At 38.1% G+C, this 25,042-nt stretch overlaps 1 protein-coding gene across 7 annotated transcripts in view; it reads right to left on the reverse strand.

The window, feature by feature from the left end:
- DMXL1 (Dmx like 1) overlaps positions 1–25,042 on the reverse strand; it is a 91,519-nt gene that overhangs the window by 19,377 nt on the left and 47,100 nt on the right. For 4 of the 7 annotated variants that reach the window (XM_072031714.1, XM_038170071.2, XM_038170069.2 and 1 more), the window contains exons 21-31: positions 21,864–21,961; positions 20,996–21,161; positions 19,955–20,207; positions 17,195–18,285; positions 15,853–16,044; positions 14,570–14,646; positions 14,235–14,362; positions 12,448–12,696; positions 11,952–12,065; positions 3,830–3,993; positions 316–455 (exon numbers count right to left, since the gene is read on the reverse strand). In XM_072031714.1, coding sequence (XP_071887815.1) covers positions 316–455; positions 3,830–3,993; positions 11,952–12,065; positions 12,448–12,696; positions 14,235–14,362; positions 14,570–14,646; positions 15,853–16,044; positions 17,195–18,285; positions 19,955–20,207; positions 20,996–21,161; positions 21,864–21,961 — 2,672 coding nt within the window. The remainder of the gene's footprint in view (positions 1–315; positions 456–3,829; positions 3,994–11,951; positions 12,066–12,447; positions 12,697–14,234; positions 14,363–14,569; positions 14,647–15,852; positions 16,045–17,194; positions 18,286–19,954; positions 20,208–20,995; positions 21,162–21,863; positions 21,962–25,042) is intronic. The other 3 variants (XM_038170072.2, XM_038170070.2, XM_072031715.1) reach the window with 1 other exon arrangement.

Raw genomic sequence — 25,042 nt, forward strand, 5'->3', positions numbered from 1 at the left:
AAATATAAGTCACTTACCAATCAGAAAATTATTTTTTTCAGGCATTCAGTTACAATTTCTTAATGCTTTAAATCCTCATGAAAAACTGTTGATTATTATAAACAGTATTTCAGAATATTATACATGTTTTAAATTGAAAGACCACTGTACCATGTATTAATGAATAAAACAATCATTGTGAAAAAATAACTAATAAGTCTAGAAAATATCACTTCCAGAAAATATCAAGTAACTGGTGTATTATCTCAAAAGTAAAAGGCCAGAAATGCAAATCTAACCATTGCAGAAGACCCTGCATTCTAAGAAGACACTCACCTGTACGAATTTGAATTTGAATGCTCCTGATTATGTGAGTTTGATGCAAACACATCTCCATCAATATCATCATCATCTTCACCGCTTTCCTGACTCTCTTCTGAATCATATTCCACTCTACTTTGTGATGGAAGAAAAGGCTAAAAAATTACACAATATTCCTTGAGTATCTTCTACCAAACATACAGTTTTACATTATCTTTTTAAAAATAAATCATTGTAATATTTAATGTTTTATAAAAAAAAGCAGATGTCTCATCTTACTCACTTTAGTAATATGGGGAGTTTGTACCTCATGAAAAGGTTAACTGTCCATAAATGCGGAACTTCAACCACCCAGATGTCTGCTGGGAAAGCTACAGTGCAGGCTGTAAGCAATCCAGAAGATTCCTAGAGTGTGCTAAGGATAACTTCTTGGTGGCCCTGGTGCTCACCAATGCAGATGAAATGGTTGACTGGAGGTAGTCTGGGCTGCAACGGCCATGCCCTGGTTGAGTTTGTGATCTTGAGGAACATGGGCCTGGCTACGAGCCAAGTCAGGACCCTGAACTTCCAATGAACAAATTTCAAGCTGTTTAAAGACCCAGTGGATTAGATCCCCTGGAACTCCTTAGGGAGCTGAACAGAGCTGGAAACTCTTTAAGGATGTTTTCCTTAGAGCACAAGAACTCTCCATCCTCCTGTGTAAATAAAGTAGGCACGGAGGGCAGACATCTGGGATGGCTGAACAAGGACCTGCTGGTCAAACTGAGGCCCAACACAGAAATGCACAGGCAGTGGAAGCAGGGAGATGTGGCCTGGGAAGAAAGAGCACAGGGATGCATTCCAAATGTGGAGGGGTAGGATCGGGAAAGCCAGGGTATGCATGGAACTGAGCTTGGCAAGGGATGCAAAGAATAACAAGAAGGGATTCTACAGGTACATTGGTCAGAAAAGGAGAGTGTGCCCCCTCTAATGGATGAGAAGGGTGAACCGGTAGCAACAGACAGGGCTCAAGTATTCAACAACTTCTCTGCCTCAGTCTTCACTGGCAGTCAGGCTTCCCACATCTCTTGAGTCCCTGAACCTGCAACGAGGGCTCAGGGAGCAAAGTCCCTCCCTACTGTAAGCAAAGAGCAGGTTTGAGACCACCTGATGAGACTGAACAGGTACCACTCTATGATAAACACTGTGTACTTTTAACACTACCAACTTTAACAAAAATTTTTAAAATTATTCAAAATTCTAATGCTGAAAATGAAAGCTGTAACATTTTTACAGTTCTTATTTTGCTTTCCTTTTACATCAGGTGCATCAAAACACATGCAGGAAGCAAAAGCTTGGATTTGTCAGAGAAAAGCCAAAACCACCATTACATTCCCTCTCTTTCTAGTTCATCCAAGGGCTCAAAGCCCTAATGAACAAAAAAAATCCTATCCCCTGCCTACAGAGTTCAATATTTATGACAAGCCTACAATCAGTGCCCCACTGTGCTATTCAGTATTTGCAGTTTCTTGTTTCTCCTTGATCCCAAAATACTGCTTGCATACTTATTTTGCCAATACGGCTACTGTATGATATAGAAATGCACCATAGGACTCCATAATAATAGGTAGTTTTCTACATAGAGAGATCTCAGACAGCAAACTTGACACTAGGCAATGTAGTTTGATTTCTATTAAATATAGGAGTTTATTTCACCTATTTTAAAGAGATGATAAAAAAGCTTCTCAGGAGAGATGTGGACATGCTGGATAAAGTCCAGCAGAGGGCCACGAAGACGGTCAAAGGACTGGAAGATGGAAGGACTGGAGCACCACTCCTACAAGGAAAGGCTGAGAGGTGGGACTGTTCAGCTTGGGAAGAGGAGGCTCAGGGGGATCTTATTAACTTGTCCAAATGCCTGCAGGGAGGGTGTAAAGAGGCTCTTTTCAGTGGGTTTACGTGGCAAGGTTTTGGTAGCAGGGGGCCATAGGGGTGGTTTCTGTGAGAAGGATCTAGAAGCTGTCCCATGTTTGGGAAGGGCCCCATTGTTGACCAGAGCCGAGCCAATAAACGATGTTGTTTTGTGCCTCTGTGAGAGCATATTTAAGAAAGAAAAAAAAAAAACGCTGCACCACACAGCAGCTGGGAGAGTGAGAGGAGTGAGGAACAGCCTTGCAGGCGCCAACGTCAGTGAAGAAGGAGGGGGAGAGGTGCTCCAGGCGCCGGAGCAGAAGTCCCCTGCGGCCTGTGGTGAGGACCATGGTGAAGCAGGATGTCCCCCTGCAGCCCATGGAGTACCACGGTGGAGCAGGGTTCCACGCTGCAGCCCGTGGAGGAGACCACGGTGGAGCAGGTGGCCCTGCACCGATGGAGGCTGCCGCCTGTGGAAGACCCCTGCCCGAGCAGATTCCAGGATGGACCTGTGGCCCGTAGAGAGGAGCCCACGCAGGAGCAGGTGACCTGGCAGGAGCTGCTGCCCGTGGGGGAGCCAGGTTGGAGCAGTTTGCTCCTGAGGGATGGACCCTATGGTACAGACCCATATCTGGAGCAGCTCTGGAAGAGCTGCTGCCTGTGGGAAGCCCACGCCAGATCAGTTCATCAAGGACTGCATCCCGTGGGTGGGACCCCACAGCACAGGGGACGAGAGTGACCGAGAAGGAGTGGCAGAGAAGCGCTGCAGACTGACCATAACCCCCATTCCCCCGTCCCCCTGCGCCGCTTGGGGGGGTGGAAGAGGAAGAGGTGCTTTTGCTTTCTCTCCTTTGTTTCTAAGTTCTCTAGCTTGTTAGTAATAAGCAATAAATCCTACTGTCTCCCTGTGCCAAGTCTGTGTTGCCCATCACCATAATTACTGTGTGATTCCCCCACCTTTATCTCAACCCTTGAGCCCTTTTCATTGTATTTTCTCCCTGTTCCTCTTTGAGGAGGGGGAGTGAGAGGGCAGTTGTGGTAGAGCTCGGCTGCCCACTCTAGTAAAACCACCACACAGGACAAGAGGCAATGGGCACAAGCTGGTACACAAGAGGCTCCATCTAAACATCAGGAAGCATTTCTGTACTGTGTTGGTGACGAAGCACTGGTACAAGCTGCCCAGAGAGATTGTGGAATTTCCTTCCTTGGAGATCTTCAAAAGCCACCTGGACGTGGTCGTAGGCAAACAGTTCTGGGTAGCCCTGCTGGAACAGGGGCTGGACAAGGTGCCTCCAGAGGCCCGCACCTTCCAATCTTAACCATTCTGTGATTCTGCAATTCCCACATTTCCTCATTCATCAGAATAGCTAATAGCACATGTCTATAACTGTAAAAAGTATTGCTTTGTTCATAACATTACCTGAGAATAAACTAATTTTGTAACAGCATTTTTAAAAGAATACTTTTAAATAAAAGTAGCTATAGGCAATATTTTAGAAAAAGATGAAATACGAGTCATAACAACAGGTGGCTTTTGTTATTTATCTAAATTTATACCTAGGACAAAGACTAAGCAGAAAATACTTACAGCTGGAGAAGTGATAGAAGATTTTTAACTTTCATAATAACCAAAAATTACCTTTGCAATGAAGTAATCCCAGATACTAAGCTCAGGAGGAATAAATCTTTCTTTGTCAGATGGAGACTCTTGATCTACTAACGGCAAGGCAGGTGACTGAGCACTCTCTTTTGAAGAGGTTTTTGATGAAAGCCTGAAACGTTTTTGCTGTTTCTCTCCATCATCTAAAGGAGAAAAAAGTACATGTTGCTTAGGACTGTCTGCTCTACCTCCCTACTACTTTTAATAATGGGATTCATAATAGAAAATAATTTTAAAAACCTTCCTCACTATAAGCTTTCAGAATTTTATCTTAACATTTCTGTAGCAAATACACACAGAGAATGTTAATCTTCAAATATGCAGAACTAATACAGAACTGGAACTCCAGAAATGGACAATCTCCCAGTACAAACAATATGGCATAGCAAAGTGTTAGTTTTTTTTAAGTATTATTTTTGCATTAGTTTTCTTCCTACAGATGCACATATAATGGCTCAAACAACAATATTACAAATCCAAACCTTAATAAGCACTATAAGCACTAATGAATACTGATCTATGCCTTTTTTTTTTTTTTGAAGACAAGCCAACAGCGTTGTCTTCCAGAATATATAGAGCAAATACATACTCCAGATTGCTATTCCTACTCCAAATTTTAACCAACTGTTCCTTCCAGAGGAGGTCTGTAATTTCTCCTAACTAGCACAATTCTGATGTATCTGTTTCTCCTAAAAATGTGTATCTCCAGCAAACATGAGAGGTCCCATTTTAACTAATACAATTCAATATATACCTTATTAAACAGGGAATAATTGCAAAATAATACTCCTGTAACAAAATTCCTAGGAGCTGAGGGGTCCACTCACTTCCCCCAGCATTTACTTTTTCCAGAATAAAGAGCATCTAAGAGATTTCTTTGAATGACATTCTCAAGAATTAGAGTACTCAAGGGAACACCTTATTCAGACTATTAGAGAACTCTTAATGCAGTTATATGACAGATAAATGAACAGGCTTTGTTTCAGATCTCTCCTTGTTAATAAAGAGGTATGAACTTCACAAATACAGAAGTAATGGCTTACTTAAAAAGAAGCTCACGAAACCATCTAATAACCTGAAATCATTCTGGTTCTTAGTAGGTGAATTTTATTTCAGTAAAGCCTTTTTATTGGTAGAGAAGGAATGATACAGATTGTCACTGTCCTTAGGTGACAAATTAGTAGTCTGGCTTTAAAGAACACTTTTGTAGTGAGAGGGAGGAGGGAGAGAAGGAATTACAGCGATGTGATGTAACAAGGCGGCCTTAATTCAAGTGGACTTGAATCAGTTTCTTACTTGATTGTAAAATTTACTTATAACTTGAAAGTAGATACATATATTTTAGTTGTATACATTATACATGTATATTAGTTTCTAAGGTGAAAAAATCAGTGCAATCAAACTTTATTTTACTTGAGAAAGTTAAAAGATTAAGATGAAAAGGAATCAATTTTTTTTAAACATTTTTGAAATTAACAAATTTTGCAACACATATTTTATGGATATTAAACTTTTACTTTTTTTCTTAAGTATTTCAAAATCCCCCTTTTCTAGGTGAGATTTAAGAACTGTATCACCCAGAAGAACCATGAAACATACTTAAGCACTCACTCACTTCACCCCATCCCTTGGTTTATTTTTTGCTCACTTAGAAAAAAAAAATATTGAGAGAAAAATCTTTCATTCAAATGCTTTTTTTTTTTTTTTCTTTCTCCAAAGAACAACAATAACACTAGGTAGTAACACTAGTTATAAAAGATCGTATCTAAACACTTCTACTCAATAAGGGGAATAGGGTATGTCTTATGGTTTAAGTCTTTGGCTGATGTAACAGCAGTAGTAAGACAAGGTGCCAAGACATGCAGATCCACAGCCTGGGGATGCAGAGCTGACTGGGTGATTAGATATCCATTATCACTGACTTCAATTCTCAACGTGTTGGGCCAGACATATTTATATGACCTACTAGTATGAACATCACAAAAGTAAAAAAGTGATCTATGTTTTAATTCCATTATTTCTTTCTGCTACCTAGGGACCACAAAACAAACTTCTGAAGCTTCTGAAATTATTTCTCCTGTAATAAAGCTGGAGATGGCTCATGAAGAGCCAGCATCCTTCTGTATGTCTGGAGGGAGCTATTACATGTAACTATTTCCTACACCCTTGCTTTTTTTTTTTTTTTTTTTTTTTTTTAATGTTTTATCCACAGAGGACTTTGGAGTCTGGATATATGCTGAAAGATCATTTCCTTCAGAACCCTTATGGGTGCTCCAGTGACTTGAAAACAGAAGGTCTAACATAACACTTTGGACAAAAGAAAAACAGTGCTCATTTAAGAACAGTTATATTCTACATATGAAACTCACATGGCTCATCACATAAATTAAGCCAATTGTAAACTCTGAGGAAACCAAGATTTAAGACAATTTTATTTAAGAAAAAGCTTTTGTATTTTAATGCCTCATATCTAAACAATGTTTTAGAATTATTTTTTTTAAAGTGGTCAAATTAGTACTCTGCATTCACAGTGGCTGATGGAATTTTATGTCAACTTTTTAGCTAGGAAAAAAATGTCTTTCCAAGGATTTTCAGAAACGAAGTGGACTATAAACAGTGGAACTATAAGATAATTTATATAGAATTTAATAAAAGATGAAGGCAGTATCTCATCTTTCAGCATAAACTTGAAATTGAGATATTTAAAATATTTTGTACTACTTTATTATAACATCATTTTCTTTTTCCTGTAAGGGCTATTATTAGAAAAACACTTACCTGTATTAAAAGCCAAAAACATTACAGCTGCAGTACAATGCATTTTCATTATTTAAAGCTCATCAGCTAACAAAGAGCATGCACATGCATTACTCTGTATGAAATACTAGCAATTGCTTAAAAAAAATAGAAACTCACTAGGCATAAAGATAAGGAGCAAGTGTTGCATGATACAGAAATAAGCAAGTATATGCTTGCAGATTGGTTTTGTAAGCAGACTTCAAAAATCAAATGCTTTACTTTAAAACAGTATTCTTTCCACTCTGTTGGATTATTCTTTTTATTTTTAAGACTACCACAGGCTGCCCATTCAAATATAATCCAATATTAAAGGCAATGAAAGTACAATCATCCGAGTGGTTAGAAATACATAGTACTGATGCCAATCTATTTTTTCTGCATTCAAAAAAACTTTATGCAAACTAAGAAATTTTTAAAAAATCTTTGTCATTTGGGATTTCAGATCACCATTTATATTCATTTGCAAATTTTACATCTATTTTGTATTCAAAATATTTATTTTCAGTCCCATTATAAGACAATTGTAGTGTTAATGTTATCTTCCAAGAAAAAAAAATGAATCTTTCCAACAAGTAAAATGCTTCTATTCCTGCAGAGATCTAACAGATGCAACAATATTCAAAAGACCTGTTGCCCATGTGACCTCCTTTCCACCTCTCCAGAAAGTGCAAAGAGGCAGATCTCTTTCAATTTCCCCCCCAAAATAAAACGCAGGTCAGACATACTCTGCCTTATTGAAGATTGTACGTATGTATCAAGTGCCAACACCCCAATGTGCTAATAAAAATGCAAGTCTTAAATAGATATAAAATTATGTTCTTTAAAAAGCATCAACCCTGATTGCAATTATCAGCGCTGCTGAAGCCCAAAACAAGGTGGACTGGCAGATACATTACAATGAAATGTGGATTCTGAATCTCACCTTAAATCATTTTCCTAAATGTAAAAGCCTTCACAGATTCCTATAATCCTTTGGGAAGCTATAAATGCCCATGTCAACAGCATCCTAGTAGAAGTCTACAGTGATGGACATTTTTGTCTCCAAACCTAAGGAGAATCTGCACTTTGCATGGTTACAAACTCTGATGTTTTCATCATCATATTCTGCTTATGCATGGACAATAACCCTGGTCTACGCGGCTCCAGTAACCAAGTTAATGAATTTGTTAAATTTGTTAGTTTGTTAAATTAGCACTTGACAGTAGTGATACCCATTAAGTTACACAGGATTACAGTAATCAAGTTGTAGTGTATTATATGATTATTTTATATGCATGATAACTTTTTTTTGTATGTTTATGTATCATTTAAGGAGTAGCAGTTCACTGAAAAGCTGTAAGTATATATTAACCCCTCAGATGTTTCTGAATATATTATTTATGTTATGGGCAGTTTAATAAATGGTGATCACAAACCTCTGAAAAAGTTAGATAAGCACAGTGAAGAGCTTTGTGGCATACACACACTTTGTAGGCCTTTTCTGTTGTGATCATTTAAGGCTTTTTCTACTGAGCCTAGATAGCTCTGTCACAAGGCAAACCTCAGGCCAATTTCTTATCTGTTTTAATGGCTGGCTGAAATAAGAATGAGATAGAGTAATAGCAAGAAGACAAGGACATTAATAGAGAATAGAAAGGCCACACAAGTAATGAAGTGCTCAGCACTGTTCTGATAAGCTCATCTGCTTCTTAAAACCTATGGGATGTTACGCAAGTCATCATAGTAAGAGGTGACAAAGTTTATCATTTCTCCCTACAGGAGTCCAACTATAGCAGCAACGAGGATTAATATTTGTGCTAAAGCTTTTTTAGTTGCTTGGAAAGTTAACATCATCACCAGAGAAAATTAACTTGTTCTAGCAGTCACATATTAACCAATTTCTGGCAATGTCTTTTCTACATCTGAAACCCAAAATGACTTTAATTCTATAAAGTATACTTTGCAAAATATTCAGTCTGGAAGAAGTTATGCATTGAATGTATTCTTGCAGCATGGAATAATTGAATATATGAAATGAACCTATGGATTTCTAACTGTTAAAACAAAATTCAAACTTTTCCTTAAGAACCCTCTGTATTATAGAGAAAATACCATCTCTATATAGATTTATGTTACACAGCTGTTTTGAAGAGAAACTATAGGAAATATGATTTTAACACTATTTCATACAACAAATAATAAGGTTATTTTTCAGATGCTAATTACCTCTTTAAAAACATAATATATCCACTATTTTAAGACATAAGAAAGGATGGGAATTCTCAAATGCTAACTCAGTTTGTCAAATTCTTTTGTTGCAACTGCAAATACAAGAAATGTGGCTGAGAAGTTTAATATAAGGAAGCATTCGAACTGCTATGCTTTTTCTGTGAAAAGAAATGGAGTGATAGTTTTTCATTAAACCAGTTCTGAACATAGGTCAGAATTTTACAAGACTATCAAGACCTATATATATTTTTTTTTTGTTCCTGTTCTTTCATTTTGTGACTAAAAAACCCTAATAACAGAGATCATATTTAATATTACAAGGTATTTTCTTCCAAAGCTGATTGTATGCTAAAGTTAATGTAAGCAAGGGACAGCAAGGGAAATCACATGACAACTTGGCCAGCTATGTACGTATTGCTATGACCTTTTAAAACAAGTTTGAAACCTGTAGATTAACAACCACATTCAGACAGAAGTGCGATAGAACTGATGGAGACAGGGAGAGATGTATGCTGAACATATAAGACTATAGGATCACAGTGTTACCTAACTAGAACTCTTAGTGTTAAGAATTTTCAGCTTTTGATCTCCATTTGAGAGTGAAAACATGTCACAAAAATATAAAAGTAAATTTATAAAAATAATCAAGTTATACACAACAAAGTAGGACACTATTTCAAATCTAAATTAAGTGCTAGAGTCACTTCTCTGTGTTCAAGGCTGAATGCCAGAATTAAAATAGACAAGGGCACAAAAATAGATAAGGGAACAAAAATGTACGTGATTTAAACCTGATTCCTCTGCTTACTGGAGTTCTACTTACTCAATCATTCTCTACTTGCTCTAGACAAACATGCATTAAAAACAAATAACAGGATTATGGAATCTGAGAATCACATACGTTGAAAGAGACCTCTGGAGGCCACTGGTTCAACCCCATATTCAAAACAAGACAGGCTTAGGTCAAGTTAGTCAGGGCCTTGTTTATTCAAGCACTGAATAAATCCCAAGATTCCACAGCTCTTTTAGCCCCCTTTTCCAGTGACCAATTGTCCCTACAAATTGATATTTATTTTCAATTTCAGCTTCTTTATTCTTCCAGCAACAGTTTTACCAATCCTGCAATCAGACAGCCAGCAGTCATTTCTAAGACAAATACAAAGTAGACAGGCCTTTAGAAGCATTCAGGATATCTTGCTATGTAAAGACAGTTATCTCAATTTCAAAACAGTAGTAGCAACATTAAAATACCTCAATATACAGTTATCAATACCTACGAAACTTAGAACTGCCAATAAAAGAAGCCAGTTTTGGTTTCCAGTTATGCAATCCTGATAAGGCGAGCATATTCAACAAAATGTCAGCTGGAAATATTTATTAAATGCCAAAGAGAAAACTGATCTGATCTACAATGAGAATGAGAAGTTTGATTAAATAACACTACTCTGTAAATATTTTTCTAAATGTCTAGTAAAATCTGTATGTAAACATCTATTTGCCTCAAATGCAAGTTCGTAAGACATTTTTATATGTAACGTACGATAGCAATAAAAACAATACATAAGTTATAGATAGTATAAGTTACAATATATATATATATGTGTGTATATATATTCAGATATGAGTCAAAACCCATCTAGAGAAGGAGCTGAACAGCCTGCTGTAGCTGACCCTAGTCTGAATAGGGCCATTGGACTAGATGATCTCCAGAGCTCCCTTCCAAACTCAGTGGTTCTGTGACAAAGTTTACCACAGAGTTAGCCATGTACAGGGGAAGGCTACTCTTCAGCCTAAAAAACATCTTTCTTAGAAATAAATTATGATTTTCTTGTATCTGCTCTCCTCATATACCTTCTTCAGAATTCTGTTTCTTCAGACTTGAACCATTCAGGCAGCTTTTTAGTTCTCTGCCATCTATCCCAAGAAGATGACCCAGAAGTGATGGTCCCCCTTTTTTCAGCTTTGGTGAGGCTGCACGTCAAGTACTGCGTTCAGTATTGGGCCCCTCACTACAAGGACATCAAGGCCTTGACACGTATCCAGAGAAGGGCTGCGAAGCTGGTGAAGGGTCTGGAACACAAGTCTTATGAGGAGTGGCTGAGGGAACTGGGGTTGTTTGGTCTGGAGGAGACTCATGGGAGACCTTATTTCTCTCTACAACTACCTAAAAGGTGGTTGTGGGAGCTGGGGATCAGCCTCTTGCAGATTACTAGCGATAGGAAAAGTGGGAATGGCCTTAAGTTGCACCAGGGGAGGTTCAGGTTGGAAACTGGGAGACATTTCTTCTCAGAAAGAGTGGTCAGGCATTGGAAAAGGTTGCCTAGGGAGGTGATGGAGTCACCATCCCTGTGGGGGTGTTTAAGGAAAGGCTGGATGTGATACTTAGGGACATGGTTTAGTGGGTCATATTGGTGGTAGGGTGATGGTTGGACCAGATGAGCTTGGAGGTCTTTTCTGACCTTAATTATTCTATGATTCTATGAAGTTACCATGGTTCAAGTAGATTAATATTTATAAAAAAGATAGATACGATAGTTGATATGTATGATCATTGCTCTTGGTTTTACAGAAGTCCAACTACCTTAAAGTAGAAATCTGTACCAAAAATATTACGAAACTCATTCTGAATAATTTATTATCCGAATTTAAAACTTGAAGGTTGTTTGCTTTCCTAAAGGGTTCTCAGACTATCAAAATTAAACAGCAACAAGGCACTATTCTTTGTAACGTTTAGATGAACACTTAGAAATCCACATGCATAATAATGCTTATATTCATGAAGCAAAACAAGCAGCTCTCTAACAAAGATATGAAACACTTCTGATCATTTCAAACCATGGTCAAAATAACTGTTTAAAATTGGTATCAATGGAAGTATAGTAAGATTACTACAACACTGTCAATTTAATGTTTTTTTTTTTTTTTTTTTTTTTTTTTTAAAGGCCCAATTCAACTGCTATTATCATTACAAAACATCGCTTTAAATTTTGATGTCATGGCTTGCAAACAGAAGTTTTTCTCTCTTTCTACATATGCAAAAAATCACACATAGCAAACTGCATGTAGAGGCCTAGTACTAAATCTAGTATCTTGCCTGAAGATTTGGTAGGACTATGAGTATTGAAGGCAGTTAGAGATTTGGAAAACCCCACGCATTCCATGGAGAACACTACTACCTGATGTGGGCTAGGCATTGAGAAGTGCCTACCTGCCAAAGAGAGAAAACATACTGTATTTGTAAAATGGGAATATATTCCTGTTAGGACAGAACCGGAAAACTTTAAAATGAACATTAAAAACTAGGTCATAATAGTACAGAAAATTTTCTATATAAAATGAATTTAACCCCTAATATTACAGCAGTTGTACTACTTAAAAACTATTTCAATGCCATTCATTTCTGCTTCCTATTCTCTTCTACAGAATATCCGTGTTAATAATTTTAGTTCTTTGTTCTTCATTGCAGATCTAAAACCATATTGTGTTATTATTGAACACAAGCTGTTTAAATAAATTACTCTTAAGCTTTCAGCAGTCAAATCATTTTTAACGTCAAAAAAAAGACACACAAATATAACAAAAATACTAACCAGCTTTTGTCTTTAATTGCAGCTGTCCTCTACTGGGCGTATGAGCTCCTCCTCCAAAGATAGCAGACCACATTTTGTTGTTAAGTGGATGAGCCATAATTCGATACAATTCATTGCTGGAATGTGTTGCTAGGCCATGGATGAACAGACTCAGATAGACTGCAGTTAGAATTTCACAAAGTAAAACTGTGAGCCCTGGCTGAGCTTCCTCACCAGCAGAATTCAGGAGACGTACTAGAGCTGTTATTCCTGTCAGAACGACAAAAAAAAAAAAAGAAAAAAAAACAACTGTGTGCATGTGTACACACTGGGGGGAGAACTCACCCTTGACTGTTTTGATATTTCTTGATCATTATTTTGAATGACAACTTACATCATTTACTACCTTTTAGTGTTGAAAATTCTAAGTTTGAGGAATATCAAAAACTCCAGGAGACAGGGGTGACATGCTTATATTTTTAACAGTTTGTCATAGCTTTTCAGCTTCATATTTTGGACTTAAAGTTGATGATATACTTAGCAACTTTTCAACAAAAAGAGAAAAGCCAGAAAAAATAATTCAAATTTTGTTTAAATATAACACTGCCAGCTCTGATATGCATGAATCTTCCTTTCCCTGTATCTCAATTTCTCTTGAAACTATTTCTCCTTATTTCTTTCAGAAAACGTCTTTATTTTCTATATTTAATCCAGTGCCTCACAATGTATTCAATATACATTACTAAATTCTTACACTTAAAATAAAAATATTAATCTTCCAACTGACTTTCCTATGGTGCTTATTTCACCAGTTATGAACCTAACTCCACTGTGTTGAAAATGCTGTATTCCCACTTAACAGTGGTAAAGCCATACAAAAATAATGGTTGTCAACTTAAACTACCCATTATCTTATAAGTGTTTTGCTTTGTTTTTATACCCCTACAAAGAGTTGTAGAGTTTCAGATATGGCATCATCTGTCTCACTTTGTGAACATAAGTGAAAACACAATAAGCTATAGACAAAGTTACAGCTCATATGTTACTCTTCCAATTGCACACACTGATCTCTCTCCAAAATCTCTAGATACAGTGACAGGAAGGCTGAGAGGCTGAAGTAACATAGCATCAAACACAAACACTAGATGAGGTTCTCCAAAAGAGTTCTTTAATGTGAAATTAAATCCCATATTATGAAAACATATTTCTTTGTTTTGCTTACGCTGAAGTTAGTGCTGTAAACCGAAGCCCAAATATTTTATGTAGCTTAGACTCTCTAATGGGACTGGTACAGTTTCATCTTATAATGGGCTGTTACCGTAAGTCGTATGCAGGCTTCACAGATCTTTGTATAATATATATTATTTATCATAAACTTATCACTTTCAATAGTTTTAGATTAGCTCAACAGCTGCACCTAAGCTACAATCATTCTGAGATGGAGCACAAGCTAATAATCACCTTTGAAGTCATTTTCAAGAGTAAAAAGTAGTGAGATTGACCTGCTGCCAGCAGGGGGAGCAACTACAGCACAGGACAGTAATTCACCAGACTTCAAGTTTAGTGGCCCTCTACTAGAGCACCAGCTAACAATTTTTAGTAAGAAAAAGATGCATCAAACAACTCAACTTACGGAATAAACACAATTACTAGCTTACAGATTTTCAAAACTGAAGATAATCTTTAATTGTAAGAACTTATTTTTACCATTATTTTGTTAGAAAGTCTGGAGCATGGCTACATGCTCGTAAGAGTGGATTTACACAATCAAGTTTTCATTAAGAATGAAACAAAACAACTCAAGATACCTGGCCACTGAGAAGGCAATGTATTTGGAGTCACTGTATCTTCTAAGCTTGTTGTTCTTAGAGAGTGGCGCTGAGTTAATAGCACTGTCTGATACACTGTTCCAGTGAACTGATTTGCTTGGAATGAGCTGTAAAACATAAATGCAATGTCATATTTATTTAAACAAACAAAAAAACCCCTCAACCCCCACAGGTTTAAAACTATACAATCATATCCCTTGCTATATTTAGGCAGATGTGAGTACTGCTTTCTGGTGTTCTGTGCATTGTATACACAGTACAGTGTAACTGCATCTTTACTGTTCTCTAAAAAGTGCTTCTCAAAGACCTTTTACCTGTAGCTGTGGCCATCACAAAGGCATTGGTAGATGCAAGCAGAGAGTGATGCTGCTAAGGTATGCATTACGTATATCTGGAAGACACAGATTTATAGAATGTATTACACATAAGATGAACAGGGTTAGCATCATAGCATTTAATGCATACAGATATGTAACAGTGGCACTGAATATGGAAGCTACAAGTACTGATGGCAAAAATTCATTAACGAAGCCACATTCTCTTCAGAATTAATTTCAAGTTAGGTTGATTCACTTTTCAGTAAAACTGATACAATCCAACAATCCATAATCAAAGCTCAGCTCTAGCTGCGCTGTCTTCTATTAAGAAACACCACCATCTTAAACCACTACGTAACAGTTCTGAGTTACACCTAAGACAGCATGTTAATATGTTGGCTCACAATTACTAATGCTGTGCTTCATAATGAAGACTGCATATTAGCTTTTCACAAACTCTTGTACAGGTCTCCAACACACACAATGTACTCAGTATCACAATGACCATCATTATTTTTGTCATAGCTGATAGATATTTTATGTATCACAAAACACAATTTTATATAGAGCTAGAGAATCTGTTGACCTAATAGTTTGGTTAAAATTTATTATAAAAATTTATTTGTCTGTTCCCTCTGAAATTAAGCACAGATGAGGAACTGAGAAATCAGTCTCATGAGCGTCCTCTATACAACCCTAGCAAAATTTAACACATGTAAAACTACAGGAAAGATTTAACCTAAAGGGTTTGGTCTAGCTTCCAGTCCCAGCATTAATACAGAAGAAATCTTAGGGAAACTTAACTTAAAAATAAAATAGTTATATTACACTGTATGAACATATGCGATGTTTGACAAAAGCATTTGAATTTTTTGCACCTGGCAGAAAATCAATTTTTACACTTCAAAATTTAATTTAACTTAGGTGTAGGACTGAAGATACGGAGTTTACCATTAATATAACAGAAATTATGACTGTATTCTCAGAAAGCTAATTGTGACATTGCTAATTGTGATGTTGGTGGTATAGTACAACATCTTTTCCATAACGGATGTCTTCTTGGACAAACATCCAGTCCTGAAAGAGGTCAGTCTACTAATTCAGTGATGTTATTTTTAGCCTAAGATCAATATTACAGCAGAAAATATTTATATTCCGTGGTTTTGTTACTTACCTGGAAGACATATCAGGAAGTTTTCATGCTGTCAGAAAAACATTAATGACTTAAACCAACTGGACAACGACAACAAGAAATCCAAAGTACTGCCAAAAATACGCACCTTGTTGTTCTGAGTATCTGGATGAGGTGGTGAATCAAGGTTTATTATGGCATGTAAAATATCATGAGTTAAGTTACCAAGATGTAACAATGGATTAGCCACCACTGTTTTGACACTAGCTGTGCAAGCAAATAGGAGAGGTATGGAGCTTTGCTCTGGCAGAGGTGTGGATGGTATCTGTACAGACTGCTCCTAAAAACAAGCAAGAAATACATGTGAACACACACAAAATGATAGTAGAGCCTCCTAAAGTGAACAAACCTTCTAAGAAGGAAAGGAAGTTCTAAAGTAACAAAAAGAAATCCATAATCTACAGAAAGCAAAGCATTACATTTATAATAAAACAAGTATATGCTATTAAAAAAATCAGGCCCATCCTCTTTCGTATCTTTATTGATCTGGATGAGGGAATTGAGGGCACCCTCAGTAAGCCTGCAGATGACACCAACTTGGATGGAAGTGTTAATCTGTCAGTGGGTAGGAAGACCCAGCAGAGGGACCTGGACAGGGTGGGTCAATGGGCAGAGGCCAATGGGATGAGGTTCAACGTGGCTGTGTGCTGGGGCCTGACAATGCCGTGCTACGCTACAGGCCTGGGGTAGAGAGGCTAGAAAGCTGTGCAGAAGAAAAGTGGGTGCTGGTTGATGCTTGCCTGAACATGAGCCAGCAGTGTGCCTAGGTGGCCAAGAAGGCCAACAGCATCCTGGCTTGTATCAGGTACAGGAAGGTGACCTGTACTCTGCTCTGGTGAGGCCGCACCTGAAGTATGGTATTCATGTTTGGGTCCCTCACTGGAAGGACATCGAGGCCCTGGAGCATGTCCAGAGAAGGGCTACAAAGCTGGTGAAGGACCTGGAGCACAAGTCCTATGAGGAGCAGCTGAGGGCACTGCGGTTGTTTAGTCTGGAGAAGAGGGGAGACCTTATTGCTCTCTACAGCTACCTGAAAAGAAGCTGGGGGGACCGAGGGGTCAGCCTCTTCTCACAGATGACAGGACTAGAGGGAATGGCCTCAAGTTGTGCCAGGGGAGGTTCAGGTTGGAAATGAGGCAACATTTCTTCTCAGAAAGAGCAGTCAGGCATTGGAACAGGTTGTCCAGGGAGGTGGTAGTGTCACCATCCCTGAGGGTGTTTAAGGAAAGGCTGGACGTGGTGCTTAGGGACATGGTTTAGTGGGTGACCTTGGTGGTAGGGGGACAGTTGGACCTAATGATCTTGGAGGTCTTTCCCAACCTTAATGATTCCATGAATTTATATTAAAAAAATTTCAACAGGAATATGAAACATTCAAAAAATCTACAACTCTGAAGCAAAGAAAACATAAATTGATTTCCCCCACATACCTGCTGAGATTCCTGCAGTAGCAAGATTAATTCCATTCTAACAGATGCCAAACCTCCACCATGAGAACCATGAAGTATGCAGTAACTAAGGAACATTCGTAAGAGAGACTGGTATTTCAGAAGCCATTGACGTCTTTTCTGAAAGTTTTCTTTCTGTAGCATGGCTTTTTGCTGGTCAGCTAAGTCTTCACTGTTTTCATGTAATGCAACTTCCTCTGTCATCACATTAATTCCTGACTGTATCTCTTCTACTTCAGCACTATAATCACAGGTCTTTTGAAGAGCTACCACTTCTCTTTCAAGCCACTGATAAAGCTGATACCTCAATTTCCCACCATCTACCTCATAACCAGTGGACAGTGTTCGAAGCTCTACGGTAAGAATTTTCAAGCATGCTCTAAACTTCAGCTGAGCTGAAATTATATCTTCTGATGGGCTCAGAATATCTTTTTCATCAATTGCACTAAAAGATTCTGTGTAGCTAGAGCTTGTTTCATATGACTTTTCACTTCTCTTCATAGGTTTTAGCTCTTTCATCACCAGAGAGGAATCTTCACTCTCATCACCTTCATCACTGTCTGACTGTAGCTTCAAATCTTCATCTTGGAATACTATGCTTGGTTGGCTCCAGTCAAATGAAAGAGTTGAACTTGAGTGTTTTCCCGAAGAACAATCTGAAGATGACCCTAAACCATTCAATACAGGCTGTGACCAATCAACACTGGAAGCCTGATCTTTTGTTTCCAGCTCTTTAACTGGAGAAGATGGTGAGAAATCTTTACTGGTATCCATTAAGCTAGGGGATCTACAGAATGGCTTTGACCTCTTGACAACTTTGGGCATCTTTGATAACACTTCTAAGGCCAACATAGGACAACCGGCTTTTAAATGAGCATATGCTGTGGTGAAGAAAAGTCGTCTTTCACCTAGGTTGATTTTGTCAGCTAATCCATTTTCTACTGTCAGGCAAATGTGTGTAGGAAAAGCATCAGAAGAGCCAAAATGACGTCTCAACAGGAGAGGATGTGTTCTTAAGTAGTTGTAGAAGTTAAACACTGCAGGGTTACAACTTGATGAGCCACCTCCTTCATCTAAAAAGATATTGCATCATGAGGAAAATCTACAATTCCACATGAAATAATACATCTGAAAATTTCTCAATTCATCAGAAGGCTATTAGGTCTTAATATTCATTCTATTGTTTCCTTCATTCTACCCCTTTTTTCACCTTCATCAAATGGGAAGTGGGGAGGACATTGTCAAACCTAATCACTAAAAAGAGAAACTGGAATGAGAGCATTTAAGAAGTTTAATTTTTAAAAAAAATGCCATTTCTTTTATTTGAAGCAAGGCCTGTTCTACTGCAGTCAAAGGATACCACATTCTTGTTGGCAGTACAAGTTTCTGAAGTGTCCTCCATTAACTTGCATTAAGACGTTCCATCCTACTAAAGCTTTTTACTTGGGCGAAAAAAAGGCCCTTTAATAAGTTTTTGATTAGTATTTTTGACTAATTCCTACCAAAATGCAACTTTGAATAAAACTGGGGAGTCCGTAACGCTTACACATACTGATATCAGTATTGCATACAATAAGTGAATTATACAGCTGTGCAACTTGCACAGATTTCAATTTCATGTTCAAAAGCACAATAAGCGTATACAAAAAACTTCCCAACTTATGCTTACACTTTATAAACAGATGTTCAGAAAATCATTGAAAAGCTAGGAGCATCAACACAGGACAATTTACAACTTTCAAAGAGCCAAGGTTAGCTGAGATATACCCTTACTGCTTCTGCTATCAGGAGCTATGACACTAAAAACTACAGATAACAGGTATAGGTACATAAAAGATTGCCTATTAAATAATTAAAAAATGCAAAATGCCACAAATAAGACTCTAAATTGATTAAAGAAGAATTAGTAACCTTTAAAAATGATTAAACGCATGAGTATGTGAACAAGATGGCAACAACTGAACACTTTATTACTCATTTGCTTAAAATCACCTTCAAGTATTAAAGTCCTACTGAAATCAGTTTTTAAGATTAATTACACAGCTCTGGTGATTGAGTCTTTCATTTATCCCCATAACATTTCTCTCAGTAGACAAGACAGAAGCCAGCTATAACAACTGCTAGGGACTTGAAACATTTAAATTATTTGAGAATACCAACTTTAGGAAATAATCTATCTGCTTAATAGAAGCAGTCTATAAAGCTAGCAACTGAACAGGGAGAAAATCCACTTTAAGAGACTTACATTATATATCTCATACAGTATTCCAGGACCCATGTGGATTTCCTTGTATCATAAATATCAAACTGCTATAGAAAGGATTGTTTTATCAGTGTGGTCAATCAATCTTACTAAGGACTAAAAGCTAGAAAGCACCATGTATTCACAGCTCTGCTATATAAGTAATTATGTGATCCGTGACCAGGAATTTTTTCGTAGTTTGTGACAGAGTTCCTACTTTAATTTGTCTCTTCCTCTTGAAGATGCTACTGGAAAAACAGTGAAAATGCTGCACTACTGTAGGATTATTCTTGTTTTCCTGATGTTCACATACTTAAAGGATACATTAAGAACCCATTCATGCAATATAGGATATTAACAACACAGTCATCACATTTACTATAAATAGTAAACCTATTTAATGAGCAACTGTGCAGTACCTGATAACATTCAGACTATACCCTAATACTCTGTAAATTAATAGTTAAAACCAACCTAACAATCAGAATACTCGTTCTTACCTCCTTCATCTTCAACAGAATGTTTAATCAAAGTGTCAAGAGCCTTGCTATAATCTTCCAAAATCCAGTAAGCCATACTACGCAGAAAAGGATCACAGTACATGTTTCCTGAGCCTTCCTTTCCAGGAAAGGCACTTCCCAAAATTCTCTTCTGTAGTATAGATTTATAAGTACTAGACACTTCAAACTCTGACTCATAAAGTCTTGATATTACTAGAGCCAACTGAATGTCATTCAATTTTTCAAGGCAGACCTAAATGAAAATAAGTATAGTTACAAGATCAAACATTCTAATTTTTCTTCTGGTTAAAACAATCAGAAGGCAAGAAATGATAAGAATACATTCAGACTGAGATACAGGTATCAACTCCATTAGTAGAAAGCAGGCTTAATAGCTGCGGCCAACAATTATATAAAAGAGCTGATTTGTCATTTTTTCAGTTTAAGTCTGACATGTCACTAGATCTTTGAAATCAGCTGGCGTCGATGTCTCACTGTCAGCGTGTATGTGCCACATCTTGAAGTCAGATGTTTAGGTTCAGAAGCTCTACAGAACATAACACCTCACTATCAAAGAGATACTCCCTCACAGTTTTTCAAGTCTTATAAGCAGAACCTGGAAAGATTTTTATTTTGTGAAAGGATTCTAGGAGCCAAATCACACCACTGTCAACAAGCCTTCATTTTCAGACCTGAAACCTCTCGACGGAAAACATTTTCTTCACACAAGACAGGACAGAGAAACCAAAAGCAAGTTAAAGGTAGACAGCCCTCCCAATATTATTACAGAGAAATCAGCCATGAACCTAGCATCACTAGCCTGAGAGCTAAAACAGAATCAAAGTGTCTAGATCAAGATCAAGGATTTTCATGCCATTAATATGCATGGGGGTGAGAGAGGGAAAGAGCAAACAGACTGGAATCTTCAGGGGTCATACTAATTTAAATTGCAAATTTCTCACGCATTTCAGTCACACTCAATACATTGGTAAGTTAGGAAAATATATCAGTCTTAAACAAAAAAGTTCATTTTTTTATTACCTCCACTGCATCTTTTAAGTGTCCTGCCAACAAGAAAAATGCCGCAGAATGTTCAAAACGCTGTTTGCCAAGCAAAGAGAAAGCATTTTTTAATGCTGCTTTACGCCACCTGTCCTCAGTGAAGTTGTTTCCAAAAAACTGTGTCATCTTAGTATCTTTTCGGGACCTGCATATTGAACATAATTGACAAAAATATATTACACTTATCAAACGTATTTTGTCTCCTGATTTCTTCTGATGTCAGTAGAATTTTACACAGGTATTTTCAATAAGAAATGCAGAGGCTGGAAGCACTGGGAGCATAGGAGGCTTTGTTTTTATAAATTAACAAAAACATTACTAAGTATAAAACTAATAGTATTTTTAGTTAGCTTCATATAAACACAGAAAAACGTAATTTTGCCCCAAGCAGTATGTTCAAAGCAAGTCACATTGCAAACTACTTTTTAGAAAGGTTGCAAAGGTGAAAATTATTGTCAAACTCCAGTTTGAAAGGCAGGCTTAATTCAGTCCTTTGAATTTATGGTAAAATTCGTAATTAAAGCCCCTTTTCTTAAGGATATCCATGTCATTCCAAACAGAACACAGGCAGTCCACAAGCAGTAAATCAGAATTAAGCAGTGAATGAAATTACAGGAGATTTGAGACTAAAACTTGAAAGCATTGACCTTTAGAAATGACTAAATTACCACATTAAATACAAAAAGCTTAGTAACTACCCATTCAAATTCAAAATAAGTTATTAAATTGGATCTCAGTTTCCAATGCTAACATTTGTGTTTCTTTTTAATCACCATAATTCAACATTTTTCCCCAAATTATACCAGACTGTTAAGAAACTCCACTTAAGATCCTGGATACCTCCTACCTGTATAGTCCCCAGATCACAGCCTTCTTTTTCATCGCAAGGTAGAAAATGGCTGCATCAAGTGGATCATTGTTACGCTGAAAGGCTGCTTTAGCTACCTGTGAAGACAATTCAACAAGGGTGAAAAAATACATACACAAGAATTTAAGAGAATCTTCAGTTGGGTTCCTCTTGCTTCTGATATCCCATGCCCCACAGAGTTCAGATGTTCTATTTAACAGACATCGATCGTGAGGTGATGGATCCTGAAATAAGAGCATGTGAAGCTACTACTGCTTCAACACATTTTTATTGTTTCATCACAGAAACCTTTAGGTTGGAACAGACCTTCACGGTCATCAAGTCCAACCATCAACCTGACCTACTGCATCTCATCACTAAAGCATATTCCCTGGGGCTACATACACGTTTCCAGGGATGGGAACTCCACCATTTCCCTAACCAGCCCGTTCCAATGCTTAACCACCTTCTCTGTAAAGAAAATCTTCCTGATATCCAAACTAAGCCTCCTCTCACACAACTTGACACTGCTTCCTTGTGTCCTATCACTTGTCACCTGAGAAAAAGAGACAAAAACCCTCCTCACTTCAACCACATTTCAGGTAGTTGTAGAGACTGATGAGTTCTTCCACCTCAGTCTCTTCTTCTCCATACCAAACCACCATCCAGACCATTGATAAAAATTTTAAATAAAACTGGCCCTAAGACTGAGCCTTGGGATATGCCACTGGTGACCAGACACCAACTGGACTGAACTTTCTTCACTAGGGCCCTTAGAGTCCAGCCATCCAGACAGTTCTTCACCTAGCGAAGTGTGCACCTGTCCAAGCTATGAGCAGCAAGTTTACCCAGGAGAATACTGATGGAAAGAGTGTCAAATGTTTTACTAAAATCTAGGCAGACAACATCCACAGCCTTTCCCTCATCTGCTAAGTGGGTCATCTTGTCACAGAAAGAGAGTTAGTAAGGTAGGACCCGCCTTTCATAAGCCCACGTTGGCTCCATCATATCACTCGCTTGTTCCATGCATGCTGGATGATGACATTCAAGGTGATCTGCTTCACAACCTTCCACTGCACCAAGATCAGAATACCAGGCCTGCTGTTCTCTGTATCCTCCTTTCCTGTCCTTCTTGTAGATTGGTGTCATATTAGCTAACCTGGTCAACTGGGACCTCCCTTGACAGCCTGAACTTCTGGTAAATTACTGCAAGTGGCCTGGCGAGCATTTTTCCCCAACTCCTTCAGAACCTTTGGATGAATCACTTCCACTCTCAAACTTGTGAATGTTCAAACGACATAGGTGGTCACTTACAGTTTCCCTCTGGATTATAGGACCTTCATCTCACTACGATCTTCAAACACAGGGGGCTGAGTTCCCTAGCCTTACTAATAAAGGCAGAGGCAAAAGAGGCATTTTGCCTCTTGAAGTACTCACGAAGCCTTTTCCTCATCTTTTGTCTGTTTCCCCTCATATCCAATAAAGGACGGACATTCTCCTTGTTGTTCCTTTTCTGTTAATGTATTTATAAATTCATTTTTATTGTCTTTTACCCCACTAGCCAACCTGAGTTCTAGTTAGATTTGGCCCTTCTCATTTTCTCCCTACAGAACTTCACAACAGCTCTACAGTCCCCCCAAGTAGCCTGCCCATTTTTCCAGAGCTCTGTTTCTTCCCGAGTTCCTGAAGAGGCAATATATTTAGCCACATGGGTTTTCTCTCCTGCTGATTCAACCTTTAGCACAGTGGGACAGCCTTTTCCTTCATCTTTAAGAATTAATTCCTGAAGAATGTCCAACATTTCTGGATTCTTGTTTTTGACAAACAAGATGCACCTGCCTTTCAAAACTGCCTCCCAAGGGATTCTGTTAACCACATCTCTAAATAGGCCGAAGTCTGCCGCCTGGAAATTCAAGGTAGCAGTTCTGCTAACTGTCTTTTAATTTCACCAATGGTTAAAAACTGTATCATTTCATTACCACTATGCCCTCATAAAATGGGTTGGGTTGGAAGGGACCTTAAAGATCATCTAGTTCCAACCTCTCCCCACTCTGCCATGGGCAGGGACATCTTTTGCTATATTAAGTTAGCCCGAAGCCCCATCCATCCTGCCCTTGAACACTTCTAGGGATGGGGCATCCACAACTTCTCTGGGCAACCTGGTCCAGTACCTCACCACCCTCAGAATAAGGAATTTTTTCCAAATATCTGATCTAAACCTACACTCTTTTAATATTCTTACCCCTTGTTCTGTCACTACAGTCCCCAGTAAAGAATCCTTCCCCACTTTCCTGTAGTCTGCCTTTTAGTACTGGAAGGCTGCTATAAGGTCTACCTGCAGAGCCTTCTCCTTCAGACTAAACCACCCCAAATCTCCCAGCCTAACTTTACAGAAGAGGTGCTACAGCCCTTTGAGCATCTTTGTGGCCCTCCTCTCAAGCTGCTTGAACACATCTTTCTTATGCTGGAGGCCACTTTACCTGTTTGCAGACAACAGGTCAAGTGGGGCACCTTTCTTAGGTGGCTCACTCACAACCTGTGTCAGGAAACTATCTTCCACATACTCCAGGCATCTCCCAGACTGTTTCCTCTTCACTGTACTTTATTTCCACTTGGCATCTGGGAAGCCCAAGTCCCCCATGAGAACAAGTGCTAGTGATTGTGACCCTTTTGGTTGCTTATAGAGTATTTTTATCTATTTCTTCATCCTGGTTCAGCGGTCCATATAGATTCAAAACATATCTGCCTTCTTGGCCTTGACCTTACTCTTACCCATACATATTCAACCCAGCTCCATGCAGACAAAGCCATCCCAAAGTTACACAGCTATCTCACCTCCTCTCTTTCCTTGCCCATCCCTCCTGAAAAGCATGTAATCATCTATCACAGCACTCAGGGATGCAATCTGTCCCACCATGTCTCACTTAGGCCAATTATATCTTAGCTCTGTGACTTAACTATACCATTAAGCTAATGGTCTTCCAGTTCTAGAAGCTTTTTGGCAGATCAAATGGGAATGCCTACACCTGAAATCAGTTCCTGAAATCAAAACAAAATTAACTTATTAGTTGCTTTGGTAATCAAAGGATAGATGGAGACTTGAACAGGCTGGGAAAGGTCACAACAAGAGAAAATTTTACAGAAAATTATTTTTGGAGTTGAAAAGGAAAAAGGGGTAA

This window comes from Anas platyrhynchos, chromosome Z, assembly GCF_047663525.1.
Source record: "Anas platyrhynchos isolate ZD024472 breed Pekin duck chromosome Z, IASCAAS_PekinDuck_T2T, whole genome shotgun sequence".
Classification (NCBI taxonomy): domain Eukaryota; kingdom Metazoa; phylum Chordata; class Aves; order Anseriformes; family Anatidae; genus Anas; species Anas platyrhynchos.